Source organism: Oncorhynchus mykiss, chromosome 9 (genome assembly GCF_013265735.2).
Source record: "Oncorhynchus mykiss isolate Arlee chromosome 9, USDA_OmykA_1.1, whole genome shotgun sequence".
Classification (NCBI taxonomy): domain Eukaryota; kingdom Metazoa; phylum Chordata; class Actinopteri; order Salmoniformes; family Salmonidae; genus Oncorhynchus; species Oncorhynchus mykiss.
The window spans coordinates 7,897,152-7,914,649 of NC_048573.1; the positions used below are offsets into that span (position 1 = coordinate 7,897,152).

The 17,498-nt window shown below is 43.3% G+C and overlaps 1 protein-coding gene across 3 annotated transcripts in view; it reads left to right on the forward strand.

The window, feature by feature from the left end:
* Positions 1–17,498, forward strand: part of LOC110518778 (pyruvate carboxylase, mitochondrial) — a 490,506-nt gene that overhangs the window by 380,263 nt on the left and 92,745 nt on the right. For all 3 annotated transcript variants that reach the window (XM_036987220.1, XM_036987221.1, XM_036987222.1), the window contains 2 exons: positions 400–544; positions 1,976–2,065. In XM_036987220.1, the coding sequence (XP_036843115.1) occupies positions 400–544; positions 1,976–2,065 (235 nt within the window). The remainder of the gene's footprint in view (positions 1–399; positions 545–1,975; positions 2,066–17,498) is intronic.

A 17,498-nucleotide genomic window follows, 5' to 3' on the forward strand; every position in this document is an offset into this window, starting at 1 on the left:
TTGTGTGACTACATTTCACATCATGTTAAAAATGTATGAAATGTACACAGTTAAACGATGGTTTACTTTCCCCTTCATTCCCCCCCTCCCCCCCCCCTCCCCACCACATCCAAAAACAAACATATTCCATTAATTAATATTTAAATGATCTCTCCCTCTCTCCCTGTCTTCCTCACTCTGTCTTTCTCTCACTCTCACTCTCTCTCTCTTTCTGTCTGTCTCTCTGTCTCTCTCTCTCTGTCTCTCTCTCTCTCTCTCTTTCTATCTCTCTTTCTCTCTATTCTCTTTCTCTCTGGCCCTTTCTCTCTCTCCCTCCCTCTCAATCCCTCTCTCTTCCTCTCTCTCACTCTCACTCTCTGTCTCTCTCTCTCTCTGTCTCTCTCTCTCTCTCTCTCTCAGACCAACATCCCCTTCCTCCAGAATGTTCTGAGTAATCACCAATTTCTACACAGTACAGTGGACACTCAGTTTATAGATGAGAACCAGAACCTGTTTATCATGAAGCCAGTCCAGAACAGAGCACAGAAACTACTGCACTACCTGGGTACCAACACAAGTTTACTTGGCTCCTCTCCACGGAGTTGTTATTCAACTGTTATTCTGCTTCTGTTTGCTCTCTGGGCTTTAGGCCAGGTAACTGTTATTCTGCTTCTGTTTGCTCTCTGGGCTTTAGGCCAGGTAACTGTTATTCTGCTTCTGTTTGCTTTTTGGGGCGTTAGGCCAGGTAACTGTTATTCTGCTTCTGTATGCTTTTTGGGGCTTTAGGCCAGGTAACTGTTATTCTGCTTCTGTTTGCTTTTTGGGGCTTTTAGGCCAGGTAACTGTTATTCTGCTTCTGTTTGCTCTCTGGGCTTTAGGCCAGGTAACTGTTATTCTGCTTCTGTTTGCTTTTTGGGGCGTTAGGCCAGGTAACTGTTATTCTGCTTCTGTATGCTTTTTGGGGCTTTAGGCCAGGTAACTGTTATTCTGCTTCTGTTTGCTTTTTGGGGCTTTTAGGCCAGGTAACTGTTATTCTGCTTCTGTTTGCTCTCTGGGCTTTAGGCCAGGTAACTGTTATTCTGCTTCTGTTTGCTTTTTGGGTCGTTAGGCCAGGTAACTGTTATTCTGCTTCTGTTTGGTCTTTTTGGGGCTTTAGGCCAGGTTACTGTTATTCTGCTTCTGTTTGCTCTCTGGGCTTTAGGCCAGCTACCTGTTATTCTGCTTATGTTTGCTCTCTGGGCTTTAGGCCAGGTAACTGTTATTCTGCTTCTGTTTGGTCTTTTTGGGGCTTTAGGCCAGGTAACTGTTATTCTGCTTCTGTTTGCTCTCTTGGCTTTAGGCCAGGTAACTGTTATTCTGCTTCTGTTTGCTCTCTGGGCTTTAGGCCAGGTAACTGTTATTCTGCTTCTGTTTGCTCTCTGGGCTTTAGGCCAGGTAACTGTTATTCTGCTTCTGTTTGCTCTCTGGGCTTTAGGCCAGGTAACTGTTATTCTGCTTCTGTTTGCTCTCTGGGCTTTAGGCCAGGTAACTGTTATTCTGCTTCTTTTTGGTCTTTTTGGGGCTTTAGGCCAGGTAACTGTTATTCTGCTTCTTTTTGGTCTTTTTGGGGCTTTAGGCCAGGTAACTGTTATTCTGCTTCTGTTTGCTCTCTGGGCTTCAGGCCAGGTAACTGTTATTCTGCTTCTGTTTGCTCTCTGGGCTTTAGGCCAGGTAACTGTTCTTCTGCTTCTGTTTGCTCTCTGGGCTTTGGGCCAGGTAACTGTTATTCTGCTTCTGTTTCCTCTCTGGGCTTTAGGCCAGGTAACTATTATTCTGCTTCTGTTTGCTCTCTGGGCTTTAGGCCGGGTAACTGTAAAAGCACTGTGTGACTACTGCTGATGTTAAACAGCTTTATAAATATATATTTGAGTGATGATTTATTAATTTATTCATTGATTGATTTGCAATCCCAGTCTTGAAACTTGACCCTTGACCTCCACATGTGTCTCCTTTTCAGGTCATGTGATGGTGAACGGACCAACCACACCCATTCCTGTCAAGGCTAAGCCCTCCTCCATCGACCCTGTCATCCCTACTGTACCCATGGGTGGGTCCATCAACACTCTGCCAATCAGAGAACAGAATCAACATCCAACAGTGCTGATTTGAGCCAATTAGAGAACAGATTTGACTTTCCATACAATTAATTTACAGTCCACACGTCATACTGTAACACACACACATACTCAATACAAATCAAATTAGTTTATTGGACACATACAACAGATGTATTGATGTTATGGCAGGTGTAGCTAAGTGCTTGTGTTTCTAGCGCCATCGGTTCAGTAATACCTAGCTAAATGCTTGTGTTTCTAGCTCCAACGGTTCAGTAATACCTAGCTAAATGCTTGTGTTTCTAGCTCCAACGGTTCAGTAATACCTAGCTAAGTGCTTGTGTTTCTAGCTCCAACGGTTCAGTAATACCTAGCTAAATGCTTGTGTTTCTAGCTCCAACGGTTCAGTAATACCTAGCTAAATGCTTGTGTTTCTAGCGCCATCGGTTCAGAAATACCTAGCTAAATGCTTGTGTTTCTAGCTCCAACGGTTCAGTAATACCTAGCTAAATGCTTGTGTTTCTAGCTCCAACGGTTCAGTAATACCTAGCTAAATGCTTGTGTTTCTAGCGCCATCGGTTCAGAAATACCTAGCTAAATGCTTGTGTTTCTAGCGCCATCGGTTCAGTAATACCTAGCTAAATGCTTGCGTTTCTAGCTCCAACAGTTCAGTAATACCTAGCTAAGTGCTTGTGTTTCTAGCTCCAACGGTTCAGTAATACCTAGCTAAGTGCTTGTGTTTCTAGCTCCAATGGTTCAGTAATACCTAGCTAAATGCTTGTGTTTCTAGCGCCATCGGTTCAATAATACCTAGCTAAATGCTTGTGTTTCTAGCGCCATCGGTTCAGTAATACCTAGCTAAATGTTTGTGTTTATAGCGCCATCAGTTCAGTAATACCTATCTAAATAAATGCTTGTGTTTCTAGCGCCATCGGTTCAGTAATACCTAGCTAAATGCTTGTGTTTTTAACTCCAACAAAACAAAGACTACACACACTAGAATATAGTATATACATATGAAGTAGTAGTAGTTATATAGGATGAGCCATGACTAGAATTCAGTATATACATTTGAAGTGGGTAAAACAGTATGTAAACATGATTAAAGTGACCAGTGTTCGATGACTCTATGTACACAGGGCAGCAGCCTCTAAGGTTCTGGGCAGAGTACTGGGCGGAGGCCAGCAAATGAAAGCTATTTAATAGCCAGTCTGATGGCCTGTAGGCAGAAGCTGTTTTTTCAGTCTCTCGGTCTCAGCTTCGATGCATCTTAACTGACCTCGCCTTGTTGGGTGGTAGCCGGGTGAACAGGCTTGAGTGGCTGAGGTCCCTGATGATCTTCTTGGCTTTCCTGTGACATCGGGTGCTGTAGGTTGTCCTGGAGGGCAGGTAGTTTTGCCCCCCCCCTCCCCCCCCCGGTGATGCGTTGGGCTGACCACACCACCCTCTGGGGAGCCCTGGGGAGCCCGTTGCAGGCGGTGCTGTTGCTGCACCAGGTGGCGATGCAGCCCGACAGGATGCTCTCAATGGTGCATCTGTACAAGTTCATGATGGTCCTAGGCGCCAAGACGAATTTCCTCAGCCTCCTGAGGTTGAAGAGGCGCTGTTGCACCATCTTCACCACTCTGTCTGTGTGCAGGGACCATTTCAGGTTTTCAGTGATGTGCACGCCAAGGAACTTGAAGCTTTTTACCCTCTACACTGTGGCTTCATTGATGTGGATGGGGGGGTCAGCTCCTTCACCTGGTAGAAGTAGGTTAACTGGTCACCTGGTAGAAGTAGGATAACTGGTCACCTGGTAGAAGTAGTCTAACTGGTCACCTGGTAGAAGTAGGATAACTGGTCACCTTGTAGAAGTAGGATAACTGGTCACCTTGTAGAAGTAGTCTAACTGGTCACCTTGTAGAAGTAGGATTAACTGGTCACATGTTAGAAATAGGATAACTAGTCACCTGGTAGAAGTAGGATAACTGGTCACCTGGTAGAAGTAGAATAACTGGTCACCTGGTAGAAGTAGGATAACTGGTCACCTGGTAGAAGTAGGATAACTGGTCACCTGGTAGAAGTAGAATAACTGGTCACCTGGTAGAAGTAGATTAACTGGTCACCTGGTAGAAGTAGGATAACTGGTCACCTGGTAGAAGTAGGATAACTGGTCACCTTGTAGAATTAGGATAACTGGTCACATTGTAGAAGTAGGATAACTGGTCACATTGTAGAAGTAGGATAACTGGTCACCTTGTAGAAGTAGAATAACTGGTCACCTGGTAGAAGTAGGATAACTGGTCACCTTGTAAAAGTCGTCTAACTGGTCACCTGGTAGAAGTAGGATAACTGGTCACCTGGTAGAAGTAGGATAACTGGTCACCTGGTAGAAGTAGGATAACTGGTCACCTGGTAGAAGTAGGATAACTGGTCACCTTGTAGAAGTAGGTTAACTAGTCACCTGGTAGTAGTAGGATAACTGGTCACCTTGTAGAGTAGGTTAACTGGTCACCTGGTAGAAGTATGTTAACGGTCACCTGGTAGAAGTAGGATAACTGGTCACCTGGTAGAAGTAGGATAACTAGTCACCTGGTAGAAGTAGGTTAACTAGTCACCTGGTAGAAGTAGGATAACTGGTCACCTTGTAGAGTAGGTTAACTGGTCACCTGGTAGAAGTATGTTAACGGTCACCTGGTAGAAGTAGGATAACTGGTCACCTTGTAGAAGTAGGATAACTAGTCACCTTGTAGAAGTAGGATAACTGGTCACCTTGTAGAGTAGGTTAACTGGTCACCTTGTAGAAGTAGGATAACTGGTCACCTTGTAGAAGTAGGATAACTGGTCACCTTGTAGAGTAGGTTAACTGGTCACCTTGTAGAAGTAGGATAACTGGTCACCTGGTAGAAGTAGGATAACTAGTCACCTTGTAGAAGTAGGATAACTGGTCACCTTGTAGAGTAGGTTAATTGGTCACCTTGTAGAAGTAAAATAACTGGTCACCTGGTAGAAGTTGGATAACTAGTCACCTTGTAGAAGTAGGAAAACTGGTCACCTTGTAGAGTAGGTTAACTGGTCACCTTGTAGAAGTAGGATAACTGGTCACCTGGTAGAAGTAGGATAACTAGTCACCTTGTAGAAGTAGGATAACTGGTCACCTTGTAGAGTAGGTTAACTGGTCACCTTGTAGAAGTAGAATAACTGGTCACCTGGTAGAAGTAGAATAACTAGTCACCTTGTAGAAGTAGGATAACTGGTCACCTTGTAGAGTAGGTTAACTGGTCACCTTCTAGAAGTAGGATAACTGGTCACCTTGTAGAGTAGGTTAACTGGTCACCTTGTAGAAGTAGAATAACTGGTCACCTGGTAGAAGTAGGATAACTAGTCACCTGGTAGAAGTAGGATAACTGGTCACCTTGTAGAGTAGGTTAACTGGTCACCTTGTAGAAGTAGGATAACTGGTCAACTTGTAGAAGTAGGATAACTGGTCACCTGGTAGAAGTAGGATAACTAGTCACCTGGTAGAAGTAGGTTAACTGGTCACCTGGTAGAAGTAGGATAACTGGTCACCTTGTAGAAGTAGGTTAACCAGTCACCTTGTAGAAGTAGGATAACTGGTCACCTTGTAGAAGTAGGTTAACCAGTCACCTTGTAGAGTAGGTTAACTGGTCACCTGGTAGAAGTAGGATAACTAGTCACCTGGAAGAAGTAGGTTAACTGGTCACCTGGTAGAAGTAGGATAACTGGTCACCTTGTAGAAGTAGGTTAACCAGTCACCTGGTAGAAGTAGGTTACCTGGTCACCTTGTAGAAGTAGGATAACTAGTCACCTTGTAGAAGTAGGTTAACCAGTCACCTGGTAGAAGTAGGTTACCTGGTCACCTGGTAGAAGTAGGTTAACTGGTCACCTTGTAGAAGTAGGATAACTGGTCACCTTGTAGAAGTAGGATAACTGGTCACCTTGTAGAGTAGGTTAACTGGTCACCTTGTAGAAGTAGGATAACTGGTCACCTGGTAGAAGTAGGATAACTAGTCACCTTGTAGAAGTAGGATAACTGTCACCTTGTAGAGTAGGTTAACTGGTCACCTTGTAGAAGTAGAATAACTGGTCACCTGGTAGAAGTAGGATAACTAGTCACCTTGTAGAAGTAGGATAACTGGTCACCTTTTAGAGTAGGTTAACTGGTCACCTTGTAGAAGTAGGATAACTGGTCACCTGGTAGAAGTAGGATAACTAGTCACCTTGTAGAAGTAGGATAACTGGTCACCTTGTAGAGTAGGTTAACTGGTCACCTGGTAGAAGTAGGATAACTGGTCACCTGGTAGAAGTAGTCTAACTGGTCACCTGGTAGAAGTAGGATTAACTGGTCACATGTTAGAAATAGGATAACTAGTCACCTGGTAGAAGTAGGATAACTGGTCACCTGGTAGAAGTAGAATAACTGGTCACCTGGTAGAAGTAGGATAACTGGTCACCTGGTAGAAGTAGGATAACTGGTCACCTGGTAGAAGTAGAATAACTGGTCACCTGGTAGAAGTAGATTAACTGGTCACCTGGTAGAAGTAGGATAACTGGTCACCTGGTAGAAGTAGGATAACTGGTCACCTTGTAGAAGTAGGATAACTGGTCACATTGTAGAAGTAGGATAACTGGTCACATTGTAGAAGTAGGATAACTGGTCACCTTGTAGAAGTAGAATAACTGGTCACCTGGTAGAAGTAGGATAACTGGTCACCTTGTAAAAGTCGTCTAACTGGTCACCTGGTAGAAGTAGGATAACTGGTCACCTGGTAGAAGTAGGATAACTGGTCACCTGGTAGAAGTAGGATAACTGGTCACCTGGTAGAAGTAGGATAACTGGTCACCTTGTAGAAGTAGGTTAACTAGTCACCTGGTAGTAGTAGGATAACTGGTCACCTTGTAGAGTAGGTTAACTGGTCACCTGGTAGAAGTATGTTAACGGTCACCTGGTAGAAGTAGGATAACTGGTCACCTGGTAGAAGTAGGATAACTAGTCACCTGGTAGAAGTAGGTTAACTAGTCACCTGGTAGAAGTAGGATAACTGGTCACCTTGTAGAGTAGGTTAACTGGTCACCTGGTAGAAGTATGTTAACGGTCACCTGGTAGAAGTAGGATAACTGGTCACCTTGTAGAAGTAGGATAACTAGTCACCTTGTAGAAGTAGGATAACTGGTCACCTTGTAGAGTAGGTTAACTGGTCACCTTGTAGAAGTAGGATAACTGGTCACCTTGTAGAAGTAGGATAACTGGTCACCTTGTAGAGTAGGTTAACTGGTCACCTTGTAGAAGTAGGATAACTGGTCACCTGGTAGAAGTAGGATAACTAGTCACCTTGTAGAAGTAGGATAACTGGTCACCTTGTAGAGTAGGTTAATTGGTCACCTTGTAGAAGTAAAATAACTGGTCACCTGGTAGAAGTTGGATAACTAGTCACCTTGTAGAAGTAGGAAAACTGGTCACCTTGTAGAGTAGGTTAACTGGTCACCTTGTAGAAGTAGGATAACTGGTCACCTGGTAGAAGTAGGATAACTAGTCACCTTGTAGAAGTAGGATAACTGGTCACCTTGTAGAGTAGGTTAACTGGTCACCTTGTAGAAGTAGAATAACTGGTCACCTGGTAGAAGTAGAATAACTAGTCACCTTGTAGAAGTAGGATAACTGGTCACCTTGTAGAGTAGGTTAACTGGTCACCTTGTAGAAGTAGGATAACTGGTCACCTTGTAGAGTAGGTTAACTGGTCACCTTGTAGAAGTAGAATAACTGGTCACCTGGTAGAAGTAGGATAACTAGTCACCTGGTAGAAGTAGGATAACTGGTCACCTTGTAGAGTAGGTTAACTGGTCACCTTGTAGAAGTAGGATAACTGGTCAACTTGTAGAAGTAGGATAACTGGTCACCTGGTAGAAGTAGGATAACTAGTCACCTGGTAGAAGTAGGTTAACTGGTCACCTGGTAGAAGTAGGATAACTGGTCACCTTGTAGAAGTAGGTTAACCAGTCACCTTGTAGAAGTAGGATAACTGGTCACCTTGTAGAAGTAGGTTAACCAGTCACCTTGTAGAGTAGGTTAACTGGTCACCTGGTAGAAGTAGGATAACTAGTCACCTGGTAGAAGTAGGTTAACTAGTCACCTGGTAGAAGTAGGATAACTGGTCACCTTGTAGAGTAGGTTAACTGGTCACCTGGTAGAAGTATGTTAACGGTCACCTGGTAGAAGTAGGATAACTGGTCACCTTGTAGAAGTAGGATAACTAGTCACCTTGTAGAAGTAGGATAACTGGTCACCTTGTAGAGTAGGTTAACTGGTCACCTTGTAGAAGTAGGATAACTGGTCACCTTGTAGAAGTAGGATAACTGGTCACCTTGTAGAGTAGGTTAACTGGTCACCTTGTAGAAGTAGGATAACTGGTCACCTGGTAGAAGTAGGATAACTAGTCACCTTGTAGAAGTAGGATAACTGGTCACCTTGTAGAGTAGGTTAATTGGTCACCTTGTAGAAGTAAAATAACTGGTCACCTGGTAGAAGTTGGATAACTAGTCACCTTGTAGAAGTAGGAAAACTGGTCACCTTGTAGAGTAGGTTAACTGGTCACCTTGTAGAAGTAGGATAACTGGTCACCTGGTAGAAGTAGGATAACTAGTCACCTTGTAGAAGTAGGATAACTGGTCACCTTGTAGAGTAGGTTAACTGGTCACCTTGTAGAAGTAGAATAACTGGTCACCTGGTAGAAGTAGAATAACTAGTCACCTTGTAGAAGTAGGATAACTGGTCACCTTGTAGAGTAGGTTAACTGGTCACCTTCTAGAAGTAGGATAACTGGTCACCTTGTAGAGTAGGTTAACTGGTCACCTTGTAGAAGTAGAATAACTGGTCACCTGGTAGAAGTAGGATAACTAGTCACCTGGTAGAAGTAGGATAACTGGTCACCTTGTAGAGTAGGTTAACTGGTCACCTTGTAGAAGTAGGATAACTGGTCAACTTGTAGAAGTAGGATAACTGGTCACCTGGTAGAAGTAGGATAACTAGTCACCTGGTAGAAGTAGGTTAACTGGTCACCTGGTAGAAGTAGGATAACTGGTCACCTTGTAGAAGTAGGTTAACCAGTCACCTTGTAGAAGTAGGATAACTGGTCACCTTGTAGAAGTAGGTTAACCAGTCACCTTGTAGAGTAGGTTAACTGGTCACCTGGTAGAAGTAGGATAACTAGTCACCTGGAAGAAGTAGGTTAACTGGTCACCTGGTAGAAGTAGGATAACTGGTCACCTTGTAGAAGTAGGTTAACCAGTCACCTGGTAGAAGTAGGTTACCTGGTCACCTTGTAGAAGTAGGATAACTAGTCACCTTGTAGAAGTAGGTTAACCAGTCACCTGGTAGAAGTAGGTTACCTGGTCACCTGGTAGAAGTAGGTTAACTGGTCACCTTGTAGAAGTAGGATAACTGGTCACCTTGTAGAAGTAGGATAACTGGTCACCTTGTAGAGTAGGTTAACTGGTCACCTTGTAGAAGTAGGATAACTGGTCACCTGGTAGAAGTAGGATAACTAGTCACCTTGTAGAAGTAGGATAACTGTCACCTTGTAGAGTAGGTTAACTGGTCACCTTGTAGAAGTAGAATAACTGGTCACCTGGTAGAAGTAGGATAACTAGTCACCTTGTAGAAGTAGGATAACTGGTCACCTTTTAGAGTAGGTTAACTGGTCACCTTGTAGAAGTAGGATAACTGGTCACCTGGTAGAAGTAGGATAACTAGTCACCTTGTAGAAGTAGGATAACTGGTCACCTTGTAGAGTAGGTTAACTGGTCACCTGGTAGAAGTAGGATAACTGGTCACCTGGTAGAAGTAGTCTAACTGGTCACCTGGTAGAAGTAGGATTAACTGGTCACATGTTAGAAATAGGATAACTAGTCACCTGGTAGAAGTAGGATAACTGGTCACCTGGTAGAAGTAGAATAACTGGTCACCTGGTAGAAGTAGGATAACTGGTCACCTGGTAGAAGTAGGATAACTGGTCACCTGGTAGAAGTAGAATAACTGGTCACCTGGTAGAAGTAGATTAACTGGTCACCTGGTAGAAGTAGGATAACTGGTCACCTGGTAGAAGTAGGATAACTGGTCACCTTGTAGAAGTAGGATAACTGGTCACATTGTAGAAGTAGGATAACTGGTCACATTGTAGAAGTAGGATAACTGGTCACCTTGTAGAAGTAGAATAACTGGTCACCTGGTAGAAGTAGGATAACTGGTCACCTTGTAAAAGTCGTCTAACTGGTCACCTGGTAGAAGTAGGATAACTGGTCACCTGGTAGAAGTAGGATAACTGGTCACCTGGTAGAAGTAGGATAACTGGTCACCTGGTAGAAGTAGGATAACTGGTCACCTTGTAGAAGTAGGTTAACTAGTCACCTGGTAGTAGTAGGATAACTGGTCACCTTGTAGAGTAGGTTAACTGGTCACCTGGTAGAAGTATGTTAACGGTCACCTGGTAGAAGTAGGATAACTGGTCACCTGGTAGAAGTAGGATAACTAGTCACCTGGTAGAAGTAGGTTAACTAGTCACCTGGTAGAAGTAGGATAACTGGTCACCTTGTAGAGTAGGTTAACTGGTCACCTGGTAGAAGTATGTTAACGGTCACCTGGTAGAAGTAGGATAACTGGTCACCTTGTAGAAGTAGGATAACTAGTCACCTTGTAGAAGTAGGATAACTGGTCACCTTGTAGAGTAGGTTAACTGGTCACCTTGTAGAAGTAGGATAACTGGTCACCTTGTAGAAGTAGGATAACTGGTCACCTTGTAGAGTAGGTTAACTGGTCACCTTGTAGAAGTAGGATAACTGGTCACCTGGTAGAAGTAGGATAACTAGTCACCTTGTAGAAGTAGGATAACTGGTCACCTTGTAGAGTAGGTTAATTGGTCACCTTGTAGAAGTAAAATAACTGGTCACCTGGTAGAAGTTGGATAACTAGTCACCTTGTAGAAGTAGGAAAACTGGTCACCTTGTAGAGTAGGTTAACTGGTCACCTTGTAGAAGTAGGATAACTGGTCACCTGGTAGAAGTAGGATAACTAGTCACCTTGTAGAAGTAGGATAACTGGTCACCTTGTAGAGTAGGTTAACTGGTCACCTTGTAGAAGTAGAATAACTGGTCACCTGGTAGAAGTAGAATAACTAGTCACCTTGTAGAAGTAGGATAACTGGTCACCTTGTAGAGTAGGTTAACTGGTCACCTTCTAGAAGTAGGATAACTGGTCACCTTGTAGAGTAGGTTAACTGGTCACCTTGTAGAAGTAGAATAACTGGTCACCTGGTAGAAGTAGGATAACTAGTCACCTGGTAGAAGTAGGATAACTGGTCACCTTGTAGAGTAGGTTAACTGGTCACCTTGTAGAAGTAGGATAACTGGTCAACTTGTAGAAGTAGGATAACTGGTCACCTGGTAGAAGTAGGATAACTAGTCACCTGGTAGAAGTAGGTTAACTGGTCACCTGGTAGAAGTAGGATAACTGGTCACCTTGTAGAAGTAGGTTAACCAGTCACCTTGTAGAAGTAGGATAACTGGTCACCTTGTAGAAGTAGGTTAACCAGTCACCTTGTAGAGTAGGTTAACTGGTCACCTGGTAGAAGTAGGATAACTAGTCACCTGGAAGAAGTAGGTTAACTGGTCACCTGGTAGAAGTAGGATAACTGGTCACCTTGTAGAAGTAGGTTAACCAGTCACCTGGTAGAAGTAGGTTACCTGGTCACCTTGTAGAAGTAGGATAACTAGTCACCTTGTAGAAGTAGGTTAACCAGTCACCTGGTAGAAGTAGGTTACCTGGTCACCTGGTAGAAGTAGGTTAACTGGTCACCTTGTAGAAGTAGGATAACTGGTCACCTTGTAGAAGTAGGATAACTGGTCACCTTGTAGAGTAGGTTAACTGGTCACCTTGTAGAAGTAGGATAACTGGTCACCTGGTAGAAGTAGGATAACTAGTCACCTTGTAGAAGTAGGATAACTGTCACCTTGTAGAGTAGGTTAACTGGTCACCTTGTAGAAGTAGAATAACTGGTCACCTGGTAGAAGTAGGATAACTAGTCACCTTGTAGAAGTAGGATAACTGGTCACCTTTTAGAGTAGGTTAACTGGTCACCTTGTAGAAGTAGGATAACTGGTCACCTGGTAGAAGTAGGATAACTAGTCACCTTGTAGAAGTAGGATAACTGGTCACCTTGTAGAGTAGGTTAACTGGTCACCTGGTAGAAGTAGGATAACTGGTCACCTGGTAGAAGTAGTCTAACTGGTCACCTGGTAGAAGTAGGATAACTGGTCACCTTGTAGAAGTAGGATAACTGGTCACCTTGTAGAAGTAGTCTAACTGGTCACCTTGTAGAAGTAGGATTAACTGGTCACATGTTAGAAATAGGATAACTAGTCACCTGGTAGAAGTAGGATAACTGGTCACCTGGTAGAAGTAGAATAACTGGTCACCTGGTAGAAGTAGGATAACTGGTCACCTGGTAGAAGTAGGATAACTGGTCACCTGGTAGAAGTAGAATAACTGGTCACCTGGTAGAAGTAGATTAACTGGTCACCTGGTAGAAGTAGGATAACTGGTCACCTGGTAGAAGTAGGATAACTGGTCACCTTGTAGAAGTAGGATAACTGGTCACATTGTAGAAGTAGGATAACTGGTCACATTGTAGAAGTAGGATAACTGGTCACCTGGTAGAAGTAGGATAACTGGTCACCTTGTAAAAGTCGTCTAACTGGTCACCTGGTAGAAGTAGGATAACTGGTCACCTGGTAGAAGTAGGATAACTGGTCAACTGGTAGAAGTAGGATAACTGGTCACCTGGTAGAAGTAGGATAACTGGTCACCTTGTAGAAGTAGGTTAACTAGTCACCTGGTAGTAGTAGGATAACGGGTCACCTTGTAGAGTAGGTTAACTGGTCACCTGGTAGAAGTATGTTAACGGTCACCTGGTAGAAGTAGGATAACTGGTCACCTGGTAGAAGTAGGATAACTAGTCACCTGGTAGAAGTAGGTTAACTAGTCACCTGGTTGAAGTAGGATAACTGGTCACCTTGTAGAGTAGGTTAACTGGTCACCTGGTAGAAGTATGTTAACGGTCACCTGGTAGAAGTAGGATAACTGGTCACCTTGTAGAAGTAGGATAACTAGTCACCTTGTAGAAGTAGGATAACTGGTCACCTTGTAGAGTAGGTTAACTGGTCACCTTGTAGAAGTAGGATAACTGGTCACCTTGTAGAAGTAGGATAACTGGTCACCTTGTAGAGTAGGTTAACTGGTCACCTTGTAGAAGTAGGATAACTGGTCACCTGGTAGAAGTAGGATAACTAGTCACCTTGTAGAAGTAGGATAACTGGTCACCTTGTAGAGTAGGTTAATTGGTCACCTTGTAGAAGTAAAATAACTGGTCACCTGGTAGAAGTAGGATAACTAGTCACCTTGTAGAAGTAGGAAAACTGGTCACCTTGTAGAGTAGGTTAACTGGTCACCTTGTAGAAGTAGGATAACTGGTCACCTGGTAGAAGTAGGATAACTAGTCACCTTGTAGAAGTAGGATAACTGGTCACCTTGTAGAGTAGGTTAACTGGTCACCTTGTAGAAGTAGAATAACTGGTCACCTGGTAGAAGTAGAATAACTAGTCACCTTGTAGAAGTAGGATAACTGGTCACCTTGTAGAGTAGGTTAACTGGTCACCTTCTAGAAGTAGGATAACTGGTCACCTTGTAGAGTAGGTTAACTGGTCACCTTGTAGAAGTAGAATAACTGGTCACCTGGTAGAAGTAGGATAACTAGTCACCTGGTAGAAGTAGGATAACTGGTCACCTTGTAGAGTAGGTTAACTGGTCACCTTGTAGAAGTAGGATAACTGGTCAACTTGTAGAAGTAGGATAACTGGTCACCTGGTAGAAGTAGGATAACTAGTCACCTGGTAGAAGTAGGTTAACTGGTCACCTTGTAGAAGTAGGATAACTGGTCAACTTGTAGAAGTAGGATAACTGGTCACCTGGTAGAAGTAGGATAACTAGTCACCTGGTAGAAGTAGGATAACTGGTCACCTTGTAGAAGTAGGTTAACCAGTCACCTTGTAGAAGTAGGATAACTGGTCACCTTGTAGAAGTAGGTTAACCAGTCACCTTGTAGAGTAGGTTAACTGGTCACCTGGTAGAAGTAGGATAACTAGTCACCTGGAAGAAGTAGGTTAACTGGTCACCTGGTAGAAGTAGGATAACTGGTCACCTTGTAGAAGTAGGTTAACCAGTCACCTGGTAGAAGTAGGTTACCTGGTCACCTTGTAGAAGTAGGATAACTAGTCACCTTGTAGAAGTAGGTTAACCAGTCACCTGGTAGAAGTAGGTTACCTGGTCACCTGGTAGAAGTAGGTTAACTGGTCACCTTGTAGAAGTAGGATAACTGGTCACCTTGTAGAAGTAGGATAACTGGTCACCTTGTAGAGTAGGTTAACTGGTCACCTTGTAGAAGTAGGATAACTGGTCACCTGGTAGAAGTAGGATAACTAGTCACCTTGTAGAAGTAGGATAACTGTCACCTTGTAGAGTAGGTTAACTGGTCACCTTGTAGAAGTAGAATAACTGGTCACCTGGTAGAAGTAGGATAACTAGTCACCTTGTAGAAGTAGGATAACTGGTCACCTTTTAGAGTAGGTTAACTGGTCACCTTGTAGAAGTAGGATAACTGGTCACCTGGTAGAAGTAGGATAACTAGTCACCTTGTAGAAGTAGGATAACTGGTCACCTTGTAGAGTAGGTTAACTGGTCACCGTGTAGAAGTGGAATAACTGGTCACCTGGTAGAAGTAGGATAACTAGTCACCTTGTAGAAGTAGGATAACTGGTCACCTTGTAGAGTAGGTTAACTGGTCACCTTGTAGAAGTAGGATAACTGGTCACCTTGTAGAGTAGGTTAACTGGTCACCTTGTAGAAGTAGAATAACTGGTCACCTGGTAGAAGTAGGATAACTAGTCACCTGGTAGAAGTAGGATAACTGGTCACCTTGTAGAAGTAGGATAACTGGTCACCTTGAAGAAGTAGGATAACTGGTCACCTGGTTGAAGTAGGATAACTAGTCACCTGGTAGAAGTAGGTTAACTGGTCACCTGGTAGAAGTAGGATAACTGGTCACCTTGTAGAAGTAGGTTAACCAGTCACCTTGTAGAAGTAGGATAACTGGTCACCTTGTAGAGTAGGTTAACTTGTCACCTGGTAGAAGTAGGATAACTAGTCACCTGGTAGAAGTAGGTTAACTGGTCACCTGGTAGAAGTAGGATAACTGGTCACCTTGTAGAAGTAGGTTAACTGGTCACCTGGTAGAAGTAGGATAACTGGTCACCTTGTAGAAGTAGGTTAACCAGTCACCTGGTAGAAGTAGGTTACCTGGTCACCTTGTAGAAGTAGGATAACTAGTCACCTTGTAGAAGTAGGTTAACCAGTCACCTGGTAGAAGTAGGTTACCTGGTCACCTGGTAGAAGTAGGATAACTGGTCACCTTGTAGAAGTAGGTTAACTGGTCACCTTGTAGAAGTAGGATAACTAGTCACCTTGTAGAAGTAGGTTAACTGGTCACCTTGTAGAGTAGGTTAACTAGTCACCTGGTAGAAGTAGGTTAACTGGTCACCTTGTAGAAGTAGGATAACTAGTCACCTGATAGAAGTAGGTTAACTGGTCACCTGGTAGAAGTAGGTTAACTGGTCACCTTGTAGAAGTAGGATAACTAGTCACCTTGTAGAAGTAGGTTAACTGGTCACCTTGTAGAGTATGTTAACTAGTCACCTTGTAGAAGTAGGATAACTGGTCACCTTGTAGAAGTAGGATAACTGGTCACCTGGTTGAAGTAGGATAACTAGTCACCTGGTAGAAGTAGGTTAACTGGTCACCTGGTAGAAGTAGGATAACTGGTCACCTTGTAGAAGTAGGTTAACCAGTCACCTTGTAGAAGTAGGATAACTGGTCACCTTGTAGAGTAGGTTAACTTGTCACCTGGTAGAAGTAGGATAACTAGTCACCTGGTAGAAGTAGGTTAACTGGTCACCTGGTAGAAGTAGGATAACTGGTCACCTTGTAGAAGTAGGTTAACTGGTCACCTGGTAGAAGTAGGATAACTGGTCACCTTGTAGAAGTAGGTTAACCAGTCACCTGGTAGAAGTAGGTTACCTGGTCACCTTGTAGAAGTAGGATAACTAGTCACCTTGTAGAAGTAGGTTAACCAGTCACCTGGTAGAAGTAGGTTACCTGGTCACCTGGTAGAAGTAGGATAACTGGTCACCTTGTAGAAGTAGGTTAACTGGTCACCTTGTAGAAGTAGGATAACTAGTCACCTTGTAGAAGTAGGTTAACTGGTCACCTTGTAGAGTAGGTTAACTAGTCACCTGGTAGAAGTAGGTTAACTGGTCACCTTGTAGAAGTAGGATAACTAGTCACCTGGTAGAAGTAGGTTAACTGGTCACCTGGTAGAAGTAGGTTAACTGGTCACCTTGTAGAAGTAGGTTAACTGGTCACCTTGTAGAGTAGGTTAACTAGTCACCTGGTAGAAGTAGGTTAACTGGTCACCTTGTAGAAGTAGGATAACTAGTCACCTGATAGAAGTAGGTTAACTGGTCACCTGGTAGAAGTAGGTTAACTGGTCACCTTGTAGAAGTAGGATAACTAGTCACCTTGTAGAAGTAGGTTAACTGGTCACCTTGTAGAGTAGGTTAACTAGTCACCTGGTAGAAGTAGGTTAACTGGTCACCTTGTAGAAGTAGGATAACTAGTCACCTGATAGAAGTAGGTTAACTGGTCACCTGGTAGAAGTAGGTTAACTGGTCACCTTGTAGAAGTAGGATAACTAGTCACCTTGTAGAAGTAGGTTAACTGGTCACCTTGTAGAGTATGTTAACTAGTCACCTTGTAGAAGTAGGATAACTAGTCACCTTGTAGAGTATGTTCACTGGTCACCTTGTAGAAGTAGGATAACTAGTCACCTGGTAGAGTATGTTAACTGGTCACCTTGTAGAGTATGTTAACTAGTCACCTTGTAGAAGTAGGATAACTAGTCACCTTGTAGAAGTATGTTAACTGGTCACCTTGTAGAGTAGGATAACTGGTCACCTGGTAGAAGTAGGTTAACTGGTCTGCTGCGAGCAAATGTCGGAAAGTTGCCCATTTTGGAGATGTCTGATTTCTTATTGTCTAAGTATGAATGAAAACAGTTCCTCACAGCATTTGAAAAAATCTTTCCAAAACTCTTCTACCCGTCAATAATCAGCAGGCCTCGGCGTGAAAGATCAAAATGAGACTTCATATAATACCTTAACATATTTTCCCTTTGAGAAAAAACAGCTGTGCCTGTCCCAAGCTCACGGGAACGGGAAACTCTGAGGGTTCAGACTAGCTGAAACAATATTGCAAGTTCATGT